Source organism: Bicyclus anynana, chromosome 11 (genome assembly GCF_947172395.1).
Source record: "Bicyclus anynana chromosome 11, ilBicAnyn1.1, whole genome shotgun sequence".
NCBI classification, from domain to species: domain Eukaryota; kingdom Metazoa; phylum Arthropoda; class Insecta; order Lepidoptera; family Nymphalidae; genus Bicyclus; species Bicyclus anynana.
The window spans coordinates 934,386-957,856 of record NC_069093.1 but is presented as its reverse complement, the minus strand read 5'-3'; the positions used below and the strand labels follow the sequence as shown (position 1 = coordinate 957,856).

Below are 23,471 nucleotides of genomic sequence, written 5' to 3'. Positions count from 1 at the left end.
AAAATAAGCACGTCAATGAAATTTCAACCCTAAATATTATAGTAATACAGCTCAAAATTAGATTCAAAATAATATTGTATCGAATTATAACCTAAAAAACTAATTTGAATTTTTAATTCATAATAATATGTAAATAAAAAGCAATGTTTATAATTAATACAAGCCATTTTAAATAATTGCGATAATCTTTGTGTCCATATTTCAACGATTAAAGCAATTATCTCAAGTGTTTACGACTTCTTTCATTAATTGACTGGGGTCGAGTTTCCTTTCACAGCGAAGTTTACTAGTTTTATTCAGTTGCTACCGAGTAATCGTGAGTATCAGACATGGCATACATCGTAGATTTGCGTTCAGACACTGTTACCAAGCCCACAGAGTCTATGAAGCATGCTATGGTAAACTCTGCGGTTGGTGACGATGTATTTGGTGAAGATCCCACTGTGAACGCTCTTGAAAGTAAACTGGCAAACTTATTGGGCAAGCAAGCAGCTCTCTTTGTTCCCAGCGGCACAATGGCTAACCTTATTGCCAGTAAGTGTTATCATATACCATAATTTATGTATATTATGTAATAATGGACAAAAACCGGCAACAAATTACTAACTAACTAACTAATACTAAAAAGTACTACACATAATAAAAGATAGCAAGTCTAACTACGCACAACTACCAACACCATGACCAAGGGCAAAAATGCCCTGGAAAGAAGAAGACAGTTGTGCTATGATTTAAAATAAAGTTTTTGATTTAAGTGCACTACACTAAGACTTTAAGATTTGCTTTAGGCATCCTTGGATTTGCTGTAAAAACAATATAGTAACAGAAATTAAAAATATCTTTTCAGCCTTATCCGTACATTATTAACATAACTAAATGAAAATAACCAAGTTAATGAAAAATTTATTGCACATTTTCTTTACAATAATTTTTACATGAGTGTTTTATAATTAATTATGTATAATTTTCTTTAGTTATGGTGCATTGCAACAAAAGAGGCTCCGAAGCCATGGTAGGCAACTTATCACACATATTCAGATATGAGCAGGGTGAGTTCTTTTTATTTATGCTAATATAATAAGGCTGAAGAGTTTGTTTGTTTATTTGGTTGAACGCGGTAATCTCAGGAACTACTGGTCTGATTTGAAAAATTCTTTCAAGTTTATTTACCTGAAAGAATTTTTCCCATATTTCCGCACAGTATCCCGCACCAGCGTAGTTCCCTTTCCCGTATTCCTACAGGAAAGGGAACCACGCAGGTGAAACAGCGTGGCGTAATTTTATAAACAGAGTAAATTTTGTCACTTTGCTACTTTATGTCAAATGACAAAGATAAAAATTTGTCATTTAGGTGTTCAAGCTTTAGCTTGACTCTCTTTTGGGATAACACCCCTATACTTTGTATATTCACAGAGTTCCATATGTACAAAATAAGTCATTGGCTGCTACCCTACATTTTATAGGATACAAGGGGTTGTTTGACATAACAGTCACGTCACCACCCCAACCTGTCACTTATCTAGGTCTTCAAATTTTGTTTAGTGAACAGTGTTAAATGTTTTTTCTCTCTCTTTGTGTATTTGATCAGTATAGTATGTTGATGCACATCCACTGATGCAGCGTCCCTGTCCTGCTGTATCCTTTTCCTGGCCAGTTGTATCTTTTTCAGGCGGAATTGACTGGTGGAACTGACGTCTAACAATCTGATGGTCAGGCTGTTTGATGGCGCTCAAGCCTCTGTTTGGAGGCCTTTAGTGACCTGTCTATTTAATTTTTAATGGGTGGTAATTTTAAAATATGTATGTGTGTACTTTTGGATATATTTTTGTCCACTGTCTTTTTTGATGAGAGATTATTTTAATTTCTAAGCGAATGCCCGCTCTCCAGGGCAGACTTGCTGTATAGACCTAGATGTCGAAGGCCGAATGACAAAGAATATGGAATCGTGGCCATCTTAAACATCTGAAGTGTTATGTATCGGCTGCTCGATTTCGAGGGTCCGTGTCACTTCTGACAGGCGATTCATAGCCGACAGATATTCATCTTTGCGAATACCCGCTCTTCGGACGGCAGATTTGCTATTTAGATCTAAGTATATTGAACGAGTGTTTATTCTCTTTTTCATCTTAACGAATTTCTTCAGACGGCAGACTCGCTAAATAGTATACCTACTGACTGATGAGCAGATGACGCGTCGTCTGAGACGTCGTCTAGATGCCGTCGCCGATGCACCAACTAAGGGTTCATTTACACGAGCGGCAACTCTACCGACGACTGCAGTCAGCGATGTCACGGCGGCAGCCAACGGCAATCGGCGACGTCTCGGCGGCAGGCGACGGCGTCGCCGACCGTCGTCGAGAGTCGTCGGTAGCAGCTGCCGCTCGTGTAAATGAACACTAAGACGTCATCTGGAATTATAGCCATGTGGCTGGTGCACAGGCTGAGACGTCAGTGACGTCACCTGGAGAGACGGCCAATGCGCCGGCTGGGATGGCCGTAGTCTAAGATGCCTGTCAGCTGTCAGCTATTCGCAGTGGACTGTCCGTGTGACCTCTGACAGCTCCTGGATACCTGAAGTTTATGGCGCGTATTTGACTACACTCCAATTACCAAGGTCATAGTATAATTACTGTCCAGTGGCCTTGGTAATTGGAGTGTTTAATGCTGACCTTTCTAGATGATGGAATGTATAACGTGTATAACATATGTAGATGGCAGCCTACCAGAGGCCTTAGCCATGTAACATGTCGATTCTCTATCTACAAACGCTAATACTTCAAAAACAAACAAAATGATTGACAATTAAGCGCCAGCCCGCTCTATTTTTGGCTCTTTGCATCCAATTGATGCCAGCCATATTCTTTAGGTCGAGGTCAGCTTACCGAGACGCGGTCTCCACTCAAGAACCTTATACTCGAACGACCATCGGACGTCCGACAGACATGACCAGCCCACTGCCACTTCAATGCATTAGCCCTGAGAGCTATGTCGGTTACTTTCGTTCTTCGGCGAATCACTTCGTTCTGGATTTTATCCCTCAATGCCAAGATTCCAAGCATAGCTTTCTCCATATCACGCTGAGCGATTTGGAGTCTTTGGACTAGTGTCGCTGTTAGTGTCTATGCTTCGGCGTCGTAAGGTATACAAGTAGAATGCACTGGTCAAATACTTTCGTGTTTAAACATTATGGTGGTATAGGCGATGAGAAGACTGCAGATGCTGCCTACATAAATGCTACTTATGTAGCTCTTCGGGCATTCAAGGTGATGGGAACACCAAAAGTAAACTTTTTTTCCAGTACAAAGTCAGCGATCTAGCCAATGTTAACTGTGATAGCTTGTCGAAACCGCCTATTCGTCGACGTCTTCAGCCAAGACTGAAATTAAAGGCTAGGGTAGCTAGGGCTTCTTTACACCTCCAACGCTCTTTTGGTAGCTCCAAATAGGAGATAAAGTCAATCATTCACAATTACCGACCTAAAGGAGTTCTTTCTCGAGTAGATATAGGTACTAACATGTCACTGTCACCAACATGCCGCATGTGCTGTCCAGTACTACTTGAGTCCTTGACAACAGAGGACGGAATCTTTTAGACATAGCTCTGCTTGAATCCAGACTTAAAATGTGTAATCTAGCCTGGATGCGTTCATTCATTTAGATTCATTAAGATCCGACTTCGGTATGGCTTTTAGCAAATACTTTTTATCTTCATTAACAAATCAAAAGTAGCAGTCAGAACTATTGATCTTTAAAAATCGTTTTTTTAAGACTAGATTTTTTTAAGATTAGAAGATATTAAGTAGATACTTTCCTAGGTACCTACATAATCAACTTACAGTTTAACTAGCATTGAAAGCAATTTATTTTTGTTTTTTAGTCCACATCTATAAGGCTCTTACATGGGAGGTTAGTCACCTATTAGTCTATTCAAATATTTAACACTATAGCTAGCTTATTTATAGCGATAGCTTATTTTAAAATTTTAAGTAGCTTGTCATGATTCCTTGTTTTTTTCTTCCGAATCGAGAAGACATCGACTATACACATGACAATTCTGACAAAGTGCTCAAATCACAACTTGTGAACTTTAGATAGGCAGGGAGACTATTAGCTCAAACTAATAATAAAAATTTGATGATATAGCCAGGATTCCAACCCAGGACTCATGATCCGTAACCTCATAGGCTGACCACGAGACCAACGAGCCACTTGTTGATGGACACAGGATCTAAATTATGTCTATAGCATTCCATTATGGTGTTCCAAGGTGGTGCAGCGCATGTGGCCGGGGTACTACTGAGCACAATCCAGAACAAGCCCGACGGCACCTTCGACCTGCAAGAAGTGGAGAACAGGATCCGTGGCTCAGACATCCATGAGCCCATCACATCCATGATAGCCATTGAGAACACACACAATGTGTGTGGTGGGAAGGTAATTAAATAATCATGCTTTATCTTAATTAGTTGAGGAATTTCTGTTGTCATGTCACACTGACCACAAGGTGTTAAAGAATACCTAGTCACAGAAAATGCTATTAGCGTCTAAACTTTACCCAATACCTACATACAGACGGCAAATAAAATAAAACCTTGTAAAACTGCCTACCTATTTAACTATTTAGTATTTATTCTGAATATTCTGAATTTATCATTAGGTATTTTACAGTTATGTAAAATAATACACATGTAATCATAGCACTATCTGTTATACTTACTACTTAAAGTTATAATAATCATTTTTTATTTATAAATAAGCTTATATCAGACACCTTTGACCAGGCATTTGTTTCATTAGCGCGAAATGACTGTGATTATATTTCTAACACAGTCATTTACAGATAAAGTTGCCTACGAGTTTTGAATATTCTATCCATACGTTTTATTATTGCAGTTAACAGTTATCCATTTTACATGTTTTAAAAAATCTTAAATTCATCATTTTGGATTGGTCATATTCGTCATCATCATTAACAGTCAATTGACGTCTACTTCTGGACATAGGCCCATTACATGGACTTCCAAACACAACGGTTTCGAGCCGCCAACATCCAGCGGCTCCCTGCAACCTGCTAGATGTCCTCGGTCCACCTAGTGGTGGGTGGGTTAACAAACACTGCGATTCCTGGTGCGCGGTCGCAATTCCAGCACCTTAGAACCCCAACGTCAATCGGCTCTTCGAACTATGTGTACTGCCCATTATTGCCACTTCAGCTATGTCAGTGACTTTGGTTCGTCTGCGGATCTCCTTATTTTCTTTATTATAAGAATAATTATATTACTGTTTTATGCTATTTCCTTCCTGTCTGGTTGGTCCATTGATTAGCCTATGTGGCTTCATTTCATCGGGGTATTCTTTCCTCCTTGTATCAGTTAAATTAGGAATATCCCGTCCAAGGAATGGGCACGCCGCACGACAAAAGTCAAATTCAGATGGGAAACGAACTTTTTATCTTAGCTTAGCTTCTTATGCTTCTGAGAATTTTATGAGGGTGGGATTTGAGATTCGGTCCATTGCCCAGTTTATCCCATATTGTGAATTATTATTGTCATCATCACTATGGTCACCCGATATTCACCGAAGTACATAAATAAGCCAGACACCACGATCACAGCCTCTTAGCCGTTTGATATCATCAGTCTAACTTGTACAGGTTGGACTTTCACTGCGCTTTCCGGTGCGGGGTTGTCATTCCAGCACCTTTGGAGTCTCGGTCAATGTGCTCTAATGGGCTTTTAGAAATGATTGTTGTGCAGATTTCGTTACTTTTGATTGATCACGAGCAAGCGATGAAGCAAGTATACCTTTACATGTTTCAACGCCTGCTGGTGTGCCTTTGAACCTTCTGACGTGGCATAGTGCCAAGTAGATCATGCGAATGACTAACATCGTTGCAGGTACTACCACTGCAGTGGGTGGACGATCTGTCAGAACTGTGCAAGCGACACTCCATCCCATTGCATTTGGACGGCGCGCGACTGATGAACGCTGCAGCGTACCTGAGCGCGTCGCCGGAGCGGCTGGTGCGCGGCGTGGACAGTGTCTCGATGTGCTTCAGCAAGGGGCTGTCGGCGCCCGTCGGCTCAGCGCTCGTCGGCTCCTACCACTTCATACAGCAGTCAGTAGCAAATGTTCTATACTATTAGATATCTGTCACTAACGCGTCGAAACTGAGGTGAATAAAGGCGAAGGAAGGCGAAGGAACAAAAATTTCTTAATTTCATTTGTTCGCATAATAAACAACGAAAGAAATTAAACAAATAATAGCTAAATATTATCTATAATGTCGAGTTGTGTGTTTAGGAACCAGGAAGTGTAAAATATGCACTTCCTGGTTCCGTTCCGCAATACATCCTTAAATCTAGAGCACAGAGAGCATCCTTAAATCTAGCTAAAGACTAGGTATTAATTTGTATTTGGACAGAAATAATGACCAAAGCAGCAGAAAAAGCTGAAACTGGTAAGTGGCACAAGTATGCCTCTCTGACTGAGAGTTACATATTCTTTTGCCGTGGAGACCCTTGGGCCATGGAGTCGCAGTGTCAATAATTATTTCACCGCGGCTAGTTGCCTCGACTGGTGACAGGAGGGCTGACTCATTTTATGCGCAAAGGATCAGCCTGGCTGTCCAGCGCGGAAATGCATAACTTTCCAATTCTTTAGTCACCAGCAGCGACTAGCGTCGGTCTAGTAACTTAATATGCATGCATGCAGGGCGCGCCGCATGCGCAAGATGTTGGGCGGCGGCTGGCGGCAGGCGGGCGTGCTGGCCGCCGCCGCCATCGTCGCGCTCGACGAGATCGCGCCGCAGCTGGGGCTCGACCACAAGCGGGCGTATCGGCTGGGGAAGGGTGAGTAACAGGCATGTTGTGAGAGGAGTGAGTAACAGTCATGTTGTGAGAAAAATGAGCTAGTGGTCGTATGGACAAGATAATAGACGGTTGACAGACAACGTGATGGTGTGTAAAACTGTGGAAAACGATTAAACCTTCAATTTACACACACGAATGCGATTTTGTCTGTCATCTTACCACTTAATCAAAATTAATTAGAATTAGCTAAAATATACAAAACAGAAAAAATAATAAACCAGAAACAACTTATTTCGACTGCAGGAGGATGAGGACTGCAGCTTAAAAAGCTGTAAAGCAACTTGCATTAAGAAGAAAAAGATCCAGATGTGATCACCGACACCCATCGTGTTTGTGAACTTTCACAGAATGATTAAGAAATCAGTTTACTGCTTCTAATTTAAAAGTCGAACTATAGTCGTAGTTTGCGGTGACAGGAAAAAAATAGTCACGTTTAAAAACCACCAAAAATTCATTATAAATTATTATTCATCCGCAGTCGTCGAAGGGCTGTTCCTCAAGACGTTCTCCGTGGACGTGGAAAGCCAACACACCAACATAGTCCTGGTGCGGATATCGGAGCGCAGTTCCCTGAACGCTGACCAGGTTCTGACGCGGTTGGCACAGGTCAGCCTCGCCGAGACACAGGTCAGCTATCATCATTATCAGCCCATGTCACCGGGCCACTAGTGGGCTAACACGAGAGGAAATATGAAGCTTCAACTTACAACGGTACTCCAATGCGGATTGGCCCATAGAAGATCAACACATTTATATAGCCCACTACAAGGCTAGACATCTCTACAGATAATGTTTAGTTTTGTAACGAGAATTATCGTATGTATTTGACGGGACCGACAGCTTAAATTTATCTTCGAGGTATGGAGCGTTCAATTAAACAAACTGCGGGTAGCTACTTGTAAATTGTTCCAAGGACCTAATGCCCCGTAATATCCTAGGCTAATTGGATTAACGAGCCGTGATAGCCCAGTGGATATGACCTCTGCCTCCGATTCCGCAGGGTGTGGGTTCGAATTAGGTCCTGGGCATGTACCTCCTACTTTTCAGTTGTGTGCATTTAAAAAAATTAAATATCACATGTCTCAAACTGAGAATTTTCATAATTCCCTGTGTGTATGAAGTCTGCCAATCCGCATTGGGCCTGCGTGGTGGACTATTGACCTAACTCCTCTCATTCTGAGAGGAGACTCGAGCTCAGCAGTGAGCCAAATATGGATTGGATCAACGAGGCAGTCATATTATTTACTACTAGCAGACGCTTTATGGTTTCACCCGCGTAGTTGCCTTTCTCGTGGGAATGTGGGGATAAAATATAGCCTATATTAATCATGGATAATATGGCTTCTAATGATGAAATTTTAGGGTAGACGTAGGGTAGGGGTAGGATAGGGTAGGGGTAGGGTAGGGTACGGGTAGGGTAGAGGTAGGGTAGGGTAGGGTACGGGTAGGGGTAGGGTGGGGGTAGGGTAGGGTAGGGGTAGGGTAGGGTAGAGGTATTTGAAAGTTTACATCGAGTTTCACGCGAACGAAGTCGCGGGCATCCACTAGTAAGGTATAGAAAATATGAGAGGTCGTTTTAAAAACGTTTTCAATTAACAATGTAATGATGGTGTCAGGGAGACTGCAAAACGCCCAACGACGAGGGCGTGATAGTGAAGGCGATATGCTTCAACGACAAAACGATGCGCTTCACGCTGCACTGTGAGGTGTCGGACGCAGACCTCTGGCTCGCCATCATGAAGATCACCTTCGTGTTCAAGGAACTAGACGCCGCTTATCCTATTAAAAGTTAATTTACATCATGCAACCCTCATTGTTAACAGTTAATTTACATCGTGCAACTGTATTGTTAATTTACATAATGCATTTTTATTGTTAACAGTTAATTTACATCGTGCAACTGTATTGTTAATTTACATAATGCATTTTTATTGTTAACAGTTAATTTACATCGTGCAACTGTATTGTTAAATTACATAATGCATTTTTATTGTTAACGGTTAATTTACATCGTGCAAACTTATTGTTACAGTTAAAATTTACATCATGCAATCATATTTTAAAAGTTAATTTACGTCTTGCAATTTTATTGTTAACAGTTAATTTACATGATGCAATTATACTGTTAATTGTGTGTTTTTTTTTGTGTAAAGGTAAGTTTCAAGGGTAGGTTTTAAATGTTTGTGGTGAGGAGGAGCGAAGTGTCCCATGTTCGCGCTGGTACGATGGGAGTTACTAGGTAGGACACATTAAATGAAGCAGACCTGGCGAATCTCACCATAGGCGATTGTCAGGTTCACGAAGGCTACCGGAAGGTTAGAGGGGGGAAAACTGTCGAGGGAATTGGGTGGAATAGTCCCTAGATTTAGGAGTGATCACGTTTGACCTTGTAAGACGTCCTATATTGACCTTTCAGAAATATATAATAGTTAATTTACACTTTGCAATTTTATTCTTAACAGTTATTTACATTATACAATTTTATTGTTAACTGTTATTTACATTATACAATTTTATTGTTAACAGTTTATTTACACCATAGAATCCAATTGTTAAAAAACGCATTCTAATTTCTATTCACTAACAATTAAAAGCGTGGTATGGAGTATAGTTTCGGGAACTGTTTACTCATTTTGTCTTAGAGAATCTGAAAGCTGAAGTCGATTTAAGCTTTATTTTTGAAATTACTAAAGTATAATTAAATTACTTTAACCAAGACGTGATATTTTTATATTGTGTTATTGAAATGGATATGTTTTGTTTTTTTATATGAAATACCGTGACTATGATTGTCTGCGTTTAACTGCCAGTTCAGTAAGCTTTATATGCCATGTAAATTTTCGTCATCATTAACCTATTTTAAAAGCTTAGTACAGGCCCAGGGTTCACTTCTTATAGGAAATTAGACCCACCACGCCGATTCAATGCGTATTGGTGGAATTTATGTTATAGAGCGCGGTATTCTTGAATTATGATAAAAAGTAAAAACACAACAAGATTTATAGCCTAACCTTTATTGGGGCAACGTGGTGGGTCTAAGCTCCATATCTCCTAGAACTAGGGAGGCCTGGACCTGTATTGCCATTAGGATGATAACCTTTTATATTAAGTAGATAGGTACCTATACCTAGAACTATATACATGTATATACAATATGGGACCACTGTAAAAAAATCCTAGTCTTCCAGAATTATAGTTTTAGATATAAGATTTGACTGTAAAACTTTCGATATTTATTATTTAAATCTAAGAAGACCAGACCAGAACAGACCTTGTTTTGCATTGCAGATGTCTCGTTTGATAACTATTAAAATTCATTTACGAACTTAATGTACATTTTACAGTAGCCTGTGTCATTCTGATGTATAACCTAATACCTACTAAATTTTTATCATAATCCATTTTCTAAGATTAAAACAATAATAAGAGAATAGAAAATCCTACTGTTTCTTAATTTGTAGCGGCAATTTCCATATACATATTTGTTATATTGTATAAAATTTTATAAATAAAACACAAGATTTTATCATTTTGTTTTATTCTTACTAATAAGATCACTGCATAAATCACAAAATTGTAATTATGAAAATGTCTAAATTCTAAAGTAGTTATAATAATCAGTATTATGTAGGTAATATGTATTTTAGGCCTTCCATATTTCAAGAAACTCTATGAATGTTTAAAAATATTTAATACAACTTTGCCTTTGAATATAAGTAGGTAGTTACATACAATATAATATTACTATTGTTGAAAAATTAAAATAGTGAAGAAAATAACGGGTTACACCTTAACAACTACTTATAAATTATTTTTAATTAGGTATATCGATTGCGAGTGAGATGAAGTCGGGCAACTGAGTCTGTTCGGTACATGGGGATATGACAGAGGAAGATTAAATTAAATGTTTTAAGCTCAAAACTCAATATAACACCACAGACACGGACCGGCTCCAATATAGGAATAGTCTCGAGCCGTTCAGTGTTTTTCGTATAAAATTTCATATCCAAGGATAAATTTTCATTAGGCAAAAATAATAATTCTTGCTACTGCTCCAGTTAGGAGTCCAATTTTGTGTTAGGTTAGCACAGGAACGTTACACGACAAGTTTTCAATTTGACTCAAATACCTATCCAAAAATGTTTATCAGCTCTCTCTCGGACCCCAAGAAATATCATAAGTAAAGTAAACGTCAAGTTGCAAGCGCAGCGGGACGGCGAGGCGATACGGAGTCGGTTTGTGTCCGAGGCGATGAGTTTTGTCCCTTTATTCATTAATTGAAAGGTCCTTTTATTACCTGACAGCAAGAAGGGTTATGTTTTTTCACTCTGTCATCATTACTGTCACTTTTTTCCAGCGAGGTCATGTCATGGTGTAAATTTAGGGACACTAGTGCAAAATTCTTTCGATAGACTTTTCACAAATTCACTATTAATAATGGTATTATTAGTTTTCAGTTTCCGACTTGACCAGGTTTTCAAGAATCATTATGATTTTAATTTAATCTAAGGATAAAAATCATAAATAAAGCTATAGTAATTAAGTAATTTAATGAGCTTTTATATGAGCACAACAATATTTACAATGCTAAAGCAGATTCAAATTGGCATTTATGTCTACTTGTAATAAAGGATTTTGTATTTGACTAATTGAACAATATACACAGAGCTGATTTTTTATAATAGCTGCCTAATTTGAAATCTAAATCCTGTCAACAGGGTAATCAATAAAGATAAAGACAATTTACTTTCTAATAAGGATTCAGTTCATTCCAAACTCTATACAACTCCTCCGGATCACCAAATCCATGGGACGCTATCACATCTTTGTACCCACTCAGACTATAGTGTTTCTTATAGAAATGGAACTTCGGACAGTGTGTAGGGGTAACCCCCAACTTTTTGGCGACTATACCCAAATAGATGTCGTCGAATCTAAAACTTTTCACAAACAAACTACCCACGTAAAACATCTTCATACAACGGTTTGAAAGGACAAAAGCACCTGCAGTGACGTACGGTGGCCACTTGTTCCAAGGATACTCTTGCAAGGAGACCCTCCATTTGCTCCAACTAAAACGCTGAGGTGCTGAATTGAACACGTAGCCGGCAAACAGGATGCTATCTCTCCCATTCCCTTTATTTTTGCTTTTATCTATCTCATTCGTAGTTTCAGAAGTGGGATTATCGTGGACATAGTCTAACAAATTGTTGACAGACACATACATGTCATCATCGGAGAACAAGTAGAAGTCAGCAGTGGAACAGTGTTCGTACAGCCAACGGAACGCCATCATTGTCTTTATTGTATTGTTGTAGTAGCTATCTTGAAAATCAACTTGTATAATGTCCTTATGGTCAGCCATTTCCCGTTCTACCCTCACTTGGGTGATCGACTTAGGATCTTCAATGCCCAAAAAGAATAGAACCCTAACAATTCTCCCCGGTATGTGGTTCTCTTGTCCGTACGTTTGTCGTACAGCGTTCCGTTTCCCAAAGTTGTCCATAGCAGATTTTACGACTATGAATAGATCTAACCTATCCAATGTTGAACATTTTCCGGAATTAGTCAAAAACCTGTACGGATACACATTTATCGGTGCAACGCTCGGCTTTTTCCCATTAAGGATTTCATTAACCAAAGGCCTTACGTCAATATTAAGCGGGTAGTCGAAATTATCGTCGTAACTCTTGGAGAAGACGTAGTCACTCACACCTAAGAAGTTGTACATATACACAAGGACACACGCACACACACAGTACAAGTAGACTCTTCTTTTCCTCATTGTTTTAAATTGTCTATTTCACTTGAGATTCTTATATCACTGGGGTAACTGCTGTCTGAAAGAGAAAAAAAAGGTACTTTACTGTCGTCTAGCAACATTTTTGTATTAATGTTATGTTGAAAAACTCAGCTATGAGCAAAGTATGTCACTAATGCTAGGATGTGGAATGTGTGTTGGTAAAATGCTAGAATGGTGAACCAAAGTCAGAACGGCGGTTTTTCATTGGTTGACTACAATTCTTTCAATTATAATTTCGACTTAGCTAAGATAGTTTTCATTCTGGTTACATTATAAATATACTACATTAGTGTTTTTTTTCATTTATCCATAAAAACAACATTCTACTACACTCATAGTGAGTATAAAAAAAAACGAAAATCTATTAATATGTATATGAAAAAGCGAAAGGTCAAAAAACGCTGGACATAGAAAGTTAAAAATTGGCATCGAGGTAGTTTATAGTAAGTAGACGCCTGCTAAGAACGGATTTTGCGACAGAGCCGGATTAAGGAGGTCTAAGGGCAGACGAAATCTCGGGCATCCCCATTTAGATAAACATATAATTAGAATAGACTTTATTCTACAACTGTCAGAAATAATTAAATAACTGCTGCAAATATTGTAATGAGTAAAAGATTATTTCCAAATATCCTACCTAATTATTTACATTGAATTTTAAAACGTTGAACTATTTTATGTTACTTAATCATGAATTTCATGTTTTCTATAATAATCACGTTTTATTAACTATGAATAATTAAAAGTGCTACATTTTCCAAGTTCTCAGTTGGAATGTTTGCAATACACTGCAGTGTTTACCTACAAACTGCGTTATCTTATCATCTGCTTTTATTTGTTTGCATTGTCAGGCTCGCCAGTTTACTTTGATCTTTTTTAGGGTTCCGCGCCTAAAGGATAAAACGGGACGAAGCTGTATCATGATAGTTGGACTATAGTTTTCACAGATGATATATTTCTGTTACAATAACCAGAATAAAATCTAAAAAACCGAGTAAAATAAATATTTAAGGAATTTCCCATACAACAAACGTGTTTTTTTTATAGTTTTTGCTCGTGTTGATAACAGCAACAGACGCTTGTAAATATTGACAGAATGTTGAGTTATGTATTCACTTTAAATTACATTAATATTATAAAGGCGAAAGTTTGTGTGTAAGTATGTTTATTCCTCTTTTAAGCTCCAGCTACTGAAGTGATTTGACTGAAATTTGGAATGGAAATAGATTTTACTCTGGATTAACACATAGGCTACTTTTCATTCCAGGAAAATCCATGGTTCCCGCGGGATTTGTGAAAAACTGAATTCCACGCGGACGAAGCCCGGGCGTCTTCTAGTTGTTAAGCAGTCTCCCATACAACCAACCTGATTGTTTTTAGTTTCTATAGATAGACTTTCATTCTTTCAGAAATGCATTAAGGCTGGCGCTGGGTTAATATTAATACCAAATCTTCAGGTCTGTAAGCTCTCAGAGCTAAACATTGTCAAAAATTAAACTTCATACTATCAATATTCCTAAATATCATAACTTAACTGTGTTGACTAGTGATGTACAATGCTCAAGACAATTAAAAGATATGATTGTTTGGTTTGCGCCACTTATGTAATATTCGCAAGGCAGACAAACTTTATTGAGTAATTTTTATGAGATAGAAAAAAAAAATGATAAATCAACCTTGACGAGATCCAGTTTACAAAAACTTACCTGCAGCTTACAGAGAAGTGTCCACAGTGGAACTGATGGACACGGGAGGCAGATAGTGACTGCGGATCTGGTTGTGCAGACGAGCTACTTCATTGTCCTGACTCTCCATGTCACGGACCAGCTGTGTGAATTGGACAATGCCTGCAAATAAAAAGGAATAAAAATTATCATAATTAAACAAAATAAAAACTCTTTATCATACACCATAGTTATAAACTAACAATACAAAACAGTTCTACATGTGCAATAGTAAACCTTGTAACTAAGAAGCAATAAAAAATGAACCATAGTAGTTTTAGTGCTCAGAATGTCTCTATCAGAGTATGCATCAAACTTCTAGTCCGCTCTGAAGTAGGAACATGCTGAACTGTGCAGATATATGCTCAATACTGGAATATATTTTTGTACACTACAACTACTGCTATGCCTCAGTAGAAGGGAACTGTTTGGCACATACTATGCCTGATTGTCAAATATTAGAAACTAGTTGATGCCCTGCAGTTTCACTTGCATAGTTCCTGTTCCTGGGCATAGCTTTAAGCAATGTGTTAAAAAACATTTACTTAGTCGAGGGTACTACAACATTGATTGACAGGAATCAATTGTTAATTATAATACTGTATGACTTTTTCAAAAGAGCAACTGTTGTGTTTCTTGCCGGTATCTTCTCAGCAGAACCTACCTTCCGAACCAGTGGTAGAATCTTTACAAATAGTCAACTGACGTGTCAAAAGTGCTTGTAAACTGAGCCTACTTGAAAGAAATGATTTTTGCTTTTTTTTTTTTGCTTGTGAGAATATGGGCATAAAATAGAGCCTATGACATTCACAATCCTAACTATCACTAACTATGAGCCTTATTAGAAGGCTCAAAATCAGTCAACATGTGATCTAGCGAGCTGCTTAGGGTCTGAGTGATTGAATCAGAAATGAGGAGATCCGCAGGCAAACTAAAGTCACTGACGTCGCTCAACAAGTCGCGAAGTTGAAGTGGCAATAGTTCAAAGAGCTGATGGTCGTGGATGGGGTCCCAAGGTGCTGGAATGGCAACCCTGCTCCAGAAAGTGCAGTGTTCAACTCTCCTTCAACAAGGTTCACAGGAAACTACTGGATGCTGGCGGCTCAAGACTCTTAAGCTTGGAGTCCATGCAAGAGGTGTATGTTCAGCAGTGGACGTACCTCAGCCGATGATGACGATGATGACATTCACAATGAATGTGCATTTCTACTTAGTGGTAAAATAATTTATTGTGTAACATTCATACACTTTACAGGAAAGGAGATCATTCACGCTCCATACATTTTTGGGCTCTTTTTGAAAGTGCCGGCCAACAAAAAAAAATGGCACGACTCGCTAGAATTAGCTATTTGGAGCAATAGTTAATATGGCATAAAAGTTGTCAGGTGGCTCTGAACCAAGTTATACAGGTTCGACGATTCGTGATTTCCATACATTTTGTCAATTTTCAAAAGTGCCCGCTAAGAAAAAAAACTGATACGTATCGTTAGAACTGCCCATTTGGAACAATAGTTAGTATGGCACAAATGTTGTAAGATTGCTCTGAATCAAGTTATACAGGTTCAATGACTTGTCACGTCTATACATATTTTTTGAGTTTTGTAAGTGACCACCTACAATATAAATAATACGTATCGTTGTAACTAGCATTTGCAGCAATAGTTACTATGGCATAAACATTTTAGTATAGCTTTGTGTCTAGTTATGCAGTTTCGATGATTCGTCAAATCCATATGTTTTATTGATTTTCAAAGTGCCGTTTTACAAAAAAATGCACTTATCGTCAGAACTGCCCATTTGGAGTAATATTTAGTATGTCACGAATGCTGTAGGTTTGGTCTGAACCAAGTTATAAAGGTTCGATATCTCGTCACTAATATTCCTTTTTATGAGTTTTGTAAGTGCCCACCGACAATATTCATGATACGTATCGTTTTAACTGGTCATTTGTGGCAATAGTTAGTATAACACGAATGTTGTAGGGTTGCTCTAAACCAAGTTATACAGGTTAAATGGCATGTCATCTCTATACATTTTATTAATTTTAAAAGCCAATAAAATTCTGCCAATAAAATTCTTACAGGTATCATTTTAACTGATCATTTAGACATACTTTGTCAGTTAGTATGGCAGACACGTTGTATAAATGCTCTGATCTAAGTTATACAGGTATGACTATTTGTAATATCCATACATTTTCTTGATTTTTAAGTGCCAACCTTTAAAATGGTACGTATCATTAGAACTGGCTGTAATAGGAACGGGCAGTAATAGTTAGTATAGTACAACAACCGTTGTAGGCCTGCTCTGAGCCATGTTATACAAGTTTAATGATTCTTAATTTCTATGCATTTTATCGATTTAAGCAATACAGGTAGGTATGACAGAAACATTGTATGATTGCTCTGATCCAAGTTATTTGCGTTCGATGATTCGTCACTTATGATTTTGTTGATATCTGAATGTAATGGGGAACAATAAATAGATAATAATGATGAATACTTAACTAATAATATGAAATAAATGTCATTATGGTGTAAGAGCTGTGTCATCATTATTTGTTATGTTCTTCCTTCTGGACCGTTTCTGCACTTGGCCATGTGATTCGCCGTTGTGCGTGTATTTGTTATGTTATTCAAGCTTGTAAACCGAAATTACCATTACTTGAAGAACTTAATAAAACGTTTTTTTTCTCTCAATGCACAATAACACAATTTTTAGTTACATTTGCACCATAATGTTGAATTTGTGCAAATGCTTAGAATCATTATTTCTATATTTTATATTATTGCTTTTATGTTTTCCAACTTTTTTGGAAATCAATGAATGAAAGTTATATAACTTGTTTCAGTACTAGAATTTTTTTTAAGCGTGTGCAACGTGTTACTAACTATTGCTCCTAATGACTAGTTTTAACGTTAGGTACCATATTTTAGGTGAACGGTACTTTAAAAATCAGTAAAATATATGGATGTGACAAATCATCTAAACAGTATAACTTGATTCGGATCTATACTACAACGTTTATGCCATAGTAACTATTACTGAAAATGGCTAGTTATAACGATAAATAGCATTTACTTTGTAACTTACAAAACTCCATCAAATACATTGAAGTGATGAGACATCGAACCTGTATAACTTGGTTCACAACAATCTTGAAACATTTGTGCCATACTAACTATTACTCCAAATGGGCAGTTTTAACCATAAGTACCATATTTTTGTTAAACAGTACTTTAAAAAATCAATAAAATAAATGGATTGGACGAATCATCGAAACTGTATAACTCGACACAAAGCTATACTACAATGTTTATGCCATAGTAACTATTGCTGCAAATGGCTAGTTATAACGATACGTATGATTTATTTTGTTTGCGGGTACTTACAAAACTCAGTAAAATGTATAGAAGTGACGAGTCATCGAACCTATATAACTTGGTTCAGTGCAGTCCTACAACATTTGAGCCGTAGTAACTATTGCTCCAAATGGACAGTTCTAACGATACGTACCAGTTTTTTTTCTTGGAGGGCACTTTTGAAAATTGACAAAATGTATGAAAATAACGAATCGTCGAACCTGTATAACTTGGTTCAGAGCCCTCCTACAACTTTCATGCCATATTACCTATTACTCCAAATGACTAGATCTAACGATTCGTGCTATTTTTTTTCGTTGGCCGGCACTTTCAAAAAGGGCCCAAAATGAATGATCTCCTTTAAAATTGAACCTTTTGAATTTATTAGTTCACAAACTACAATTTATAATAGCAGTTTTATATCAATAGTCAGTACAAAAATACATAAATAAATAAAATGAAGATGAATATTGAAAAGCTAAAAAAAAACACTAATTCAACAACTATTTTTCTGTACTTCAAGACAAAACAAACTTATGTTATTGTAATTATGAAAACAAATTACAGGAAGAACTCTGTGTAGTGTGCAACAAACATATTCCATTTACACATTTTCCTGTTTAGCATCACACCTAAAAATAGATATTGACAGTGTGATGAGTAATGGAATCTCTATAATCTTTAAAGTAGCAGATGTGAGCTTATAAGTTTATATGTTTTTATTATATCATCTGTAAGCAAATTGGTAGAAACTTTCATTGCTTAGGACCATGTTCTAGAAGATAGAATGAGTAAGTGAGCTATCCTAAAATGATAGATATATGCGATTTTATTTCATCATTATCAAATTATCAATCTATTTTAATGACCCACTACAGGCTGCCTCCTTATATGAGGAGGGAGATTGCCCACCATAGTGCTTTAATGCGAGGTAGCAGAATAGACTGACTTAATTGAAGACCTAAAAAAGACGAGTGGGTTAAAAAAATTTTTTTGTTACTAATTCAAAGTATAAGTCAAATTTATGATATTCAAACTTGAATATTCTGTGAGTGCGGTTACCATGCATTATTTTGTTATATCTCAAACAGATGATTCCATGTTTTAAATAAATGCTCCTCTTGCTTAAATTTAATCACAAAAAACTTTGACCAACACCATAAAGAAGCTTTCGCTTAACTATTGGATCAACAGTTGGATACAGAAGGGAGTGATTCTAGAGACAGTGCATATTTATTCACAATAACACTGACTTACCTTCCCTAGAGCCAGCAAAACCGTGTCGTTTAATAGTCTCTGTCTCAATTTGTACCACCATGGGGAAGACCAGCTGCATCATCTTCAGCATCTCATTGCCCGCAGCCTCCTTAGCCTCGTCCAACTTCGACGCGTAGTCTGGAGACTCCAGGGAATCGAGAACTTCGTTTAAGATTACTCTCACTTGGTCAACAGTCACATTTGGAGAGGCCATATTATTACTAATGATGATGTTCTCAAATCTGCAATAATAATAAGCTGTATTGATACAGAACGCCATTTAAGGTGCAGCCAGTTACCAAAATTGGTAATCACCCAAGTTGAACCACTCTGAATACTCTCAAGCAAGAATATCTATCGAGAGTCGAATGCTCGTGATTGAATGGTTAATGGAATCTTCGTCATCTTACCTTGCTCGGTATCTACTTTCAAGTATTTCTTGACTGAGTTAAACTCACTTTACTTTTATTCTTTCATAATCATCCTGTTGATTCATTTGTGAAAAATTGTAAACCAAAATTATTGAGCTAAAAAAACACAAGATTTACGTCACACAGACCAGTGTTACCAACTATCCAAAATATTTTTCCCTAAAGTATTTGTGTCAAAAACCCCTAAAATCGCCTTAATTATTGAGTTGTCCCCCTAAAAACATAAATTCATAATAATTTAGAAATAATATGCTTGCAGCATATTATGTTTCAAAAGTCTATATTTCATACAGACAAAATATTACGTCTTTATCTGAAGATTCAGATTTTTTTAAATCATACATGTTGACAATGAATAAATTTAACAATTTTTTTTATTCGATGAAAATTGCCGCCAATTGCCTCGAGAGTGGTTGTAGAATAACGTATTATATATCGTTATAAAGAAATATTAGAATTATCATCAATTTAAAAATATTAAAGAGTCAAAAAATCCCTGAAAATACTCCTAAAAAATCCCATTTCACTTATTTGCCCCCTAAATCAAATCAAATCAAAATAAAAATTCATTTATTTCAAGTAGGCTCAATTTACAAGCACTTTTGACACGTCAGTTGACTATTTGTAAAGATTCTACCACCGGATAGAAGCAGGCGTTACTTTGCGGAAGTTCATCATGATTATATAATGATTTATTTATTTTGCTATCATCCGCGAAAATTCGGCGAACCCATGCGACAACGTCACCCAGGTCCGACAAAATACTCTCTACGTACGTTTCACCCCGAACGACTCTACAACGTGCAATTGCACGTTGTAGAGTCAACATCTCCTGAGGATGCTCCGGTTTCGGGGTGAAACGTACGTAGAGAGTATTTTGTCGGACCTGGGTGACGTTGTCGCATGGGTTCGCCGAATTTTCGCGGATGATAGCAAAATAAATAAATCATTATATGATTCTACCACCGGTTCGGAAGGCAGGTTCTGCTGAGAAGATACCGGCAAGAAACTCAACAGTTGCTCTTTTGAAATGAAAAAGTCATACAGTATTATAATTTACAATTGATAACAATTACAATTTCTTATACTTTTACTTCCTGTGGTGTAAGCTGGTGGAAGCTGATCCAATGGCCTCCAAGCACCTTTATCGTTAAGGAACTCATCAATAGTGTAGTAACCTTGGCTAAGTAAATGTTTTTTTAACACATTGCTTGAAGTTGTGCATTGGCAAGTCCATCACAGTCTTGGGGATCTTGTTATAGAAGAGTACACCCAAACCTACAAAAGATTTTGTAACTCTTTGGAGACGATACGCAGAAATAACTAATTTATGCCCGTGTCTATCTGTAATCTGGGGGGAAAACCCCTAAGTTGGGAACCCTGACACAGGACACAGAAAGAACACCATAGATTAATACGTATAAGCACAGACCACAAATGAATGCGTATAAGAACACGGACTTCGTTTTTTTAAACTAGTTGAACCACAGACAGATTAAACCAAAACATATAGATTTTTTTGAGCCTTTGTTACTAATTATTTTCATAATTAGTAACAAAGGCTCAAAAAAATCAAATTAAAATTAGGCTATAAAAGACTAGAATTTGCAGCTATAAAGACATTTTAACAAAAAAAATCCAATAACAAACTGTCCGTGTCATAGACTTAGAACAACTAGACGTAGCCGTAGCGTGGCCGCACGTGAGACAGCCTTATATAAAGTTAAATGTGTGCGCGTGTATTGTATTATTATGTACACTACACTTGCACTCATAAATTACATAACAAAATGTTGCCATACATATTTATTTACATGTTTTTGGGGTAATCTACAAACAATAAAATGCTATAATAATAAAATATTAGGATCAGTTTGACCAATTATATTGTTACCGGAAATATCCGAAGCATTATCAGAAGCCATTTACAAGGCATATACTACGCCATTATGTCGATGACTGCGCCTATTCCTAATGTATCTACTAATTAATATTTTTTTTTCAATTTCTTGGCCTAAATTCTTTTGTTTAAGGGTCCCAGCCTAGTTTAAGACGACGGTGGGTAGAACTTTCAAACTAATAGATAATGAAATTACAACGGTCTGACCGTCTGACCAACATAGGCTCCATCATTAAGATTTACGAATAAAGCATAGAGGTTACACTCGTTGTGTGTGTGACTCCTTGTCACAATAATTGACCCGATTTGTCTGAAACTTTAAATGGAGATACCCTGAATTAAATATAAGCTATTTTTTACCAGTATTAAAAACATTGTTATTGTTAAGAAAAAAAACTTGTATTTCAAGGATAAAACCCATTAAATAATAATGTTTGTAATTATATTTCGTTACTGATATTAAACCAGAATATAAGGAAAAGAGGAGAGGATTAGCGTTTAATCAAATAACTTATTAGGATGGTCAGGAGCGTCAGCCATAAATGCTTTATAATCGTACTATTATAAACTTAATAAAGTTTAGTATGTCTACTCATAATATATATTATATGCCATCAATTAATCACCAAGAGCAACAATAATAATTTTGAAAGAGATTGTTGGGCTCGGACTCTTAAATTTATTAACGCTATTATTTTGTACCTGTACTTATTTTGAGACTGTATTTATAGTAAGAACTGTTTTACATTACAGATTGTAGAATAAATTGTACACATAAAGGTAGTAAAGTAATAAAGCCTTAGTTAGCATTACAATTATTTTTATAATTATTGGAGTTTACTCCTTAAGAATCGATTTTTCATTTATACCCCTCGGTACGTTTTTTGTGCGCAACCTATTCTGCGCACCTTTCACCGTACGTAGCCGCCATAGCGTGCACATGCCTAGCGCGTCCGCACGCACGTGCACGCTGTTGGCGGGCGCGCACGCAGCGCTGCACCTCGGTTGCGCACCTTTCACTTTTCAGGCGTTGCTATTGAAAAGAGTAAACTCCATTCGTGCGTCGGAGCTGACACACTTTTTTTGATTCAAGTTACATAATACAATATTTCATGCATTTATATTATTTTTAAATAAAACTTCAAATACCTTCAATCTAAAAATTTTTATTGTCCTTTAAATAAAATTATTTTGTTGTAATAATTTTTCTTGCGCTTGAATATTTTTCATTAAAAAATGAATTCTCACCTCTAAATATCTTAAACAAATAGCTTTAATAAGTAAGGTTATATGATTATCTAAAGGATTTTGTTGTTTTATGTGCTCTTTTAAATTATCGAATAGATTCGTCGATATAAAATGGTTAAAAATTGTGCAAATTAAATTTGGCATACAATTTTTTGTTGAAAAGTAAGAAAGGCCATGGGTGTTTACTGCGTTTCTTAATATTTTTTCGGCGTATAAGCAAACTTTTATAACATCTTCTGCTGGATAATGCAATCCACCAACATCTTTTCTTGAAATGAAGCTGCTAAATTTGTAGTTCGATGTCAATGCTGTCAGACATTCTGTACACTTAATTAATCGAAACATTTTCATAATAATATAACCAGCTATATATATTGTTACTTCTCTAGTGTACTCTGTCATTTGATTATTTCCAATATAGTCATGAGTATCGGGTACATCCACAATTTTTAAATCATCCTCATCTAAATTATCAGCCTCCATAGATAGTAATATTTCTTTTCTTGAATTAAACTTTCTACATAATGAGTTCTTATTCAATTTTAATATATTTATAGATTCCAAGGGAATACAATTTCCAGATGCTAATTTTTTTATTTCCCCATGGATCAAAAGACGCCTATACGCTGATTTAAACTGCAAAGCAGTCGGATTATTGTTAAAACCCCCCTTTGATCTAATAGCGCTGAAAAAAATTTCCAAGTGATCTTGACTCATTTTATATGTACATATGTACTGAAGAGGGGCATTTTGAATATTAATGTACTTATTATAAATAACTCTGATTGACTTGATGCAAATCAAAAAACCTAGAAAGCCAGTTTTTCTCCCTGATTTTAAAACCATTTCCCCGTCAGAAAACTTTAAAGATTTTA

General features: G+C 36.8%; 2 protein-coding genes across 3 annotated transcripts; one reads left to right on the top strand and one right to left on the bottom strand.

The window, feature by feature from the left end:
- Positions 1-69: 69 nt before the first annotated feature.
- LOC112046555 (uncharacterized) lies at positions 70-10,397 on the top strand. The gene is made up of 7 exons (XM_024083224.2): positions 70-534; positions 975-1,049; positions 4,267-4,433; positions 5,897-6,117; positions 6,714-6,850; positions 7,350-7,498; positions 8,488-10,397. Exons 1-7 carry the CDS (start codon positions 330-332, stop codon positions 8,662-8,664), a joined length of 1,131 nt encoding a protein of 376 aa, XP_023938992.1. The 5' UTR covers positions 70-329; the 3' UTR covers positions 8,665-10,397.
- On the bottom strand, positions 10,393-19,579 carry LOC112046556 (protein C10). Of its 2 annotated transcripts, XM_024083226.2 has the most exons (4): positions 19,428-19,579; positions 19,018-19,259; positions 14,381-14,521; positions 12,570-12,711 (listed from the first exon to the last, which is right to left on the bottom strand). In XM_024083226.2, the coding sequence occupies exons 2-3, from the start codon at positions 19,229-19,231 to the stop codon at positions 14,388-14,390; spliced, it is 348 nt and encodes a 115-aa protein (XP_023938994.1). In that variant the 5' UTR covers positions 19,232-19,259; positions 19,428-19,579; the 3' UTR covers positions 12,570-12,711; positions 14,381-14,387. The 2 variants fall into 2 exon arrangements, with proteins under 2 accessions (XP_052740347.1, XP_023938994.1); XM_052884387.1 differs by lacking the exons at positions 19,018-19,259; positions 19,428-19,579 and having other exon boundaries at positions 10,393-12,711.
- Positions 19,580-23,471: the final 3,892 nt, after the last annotated feature.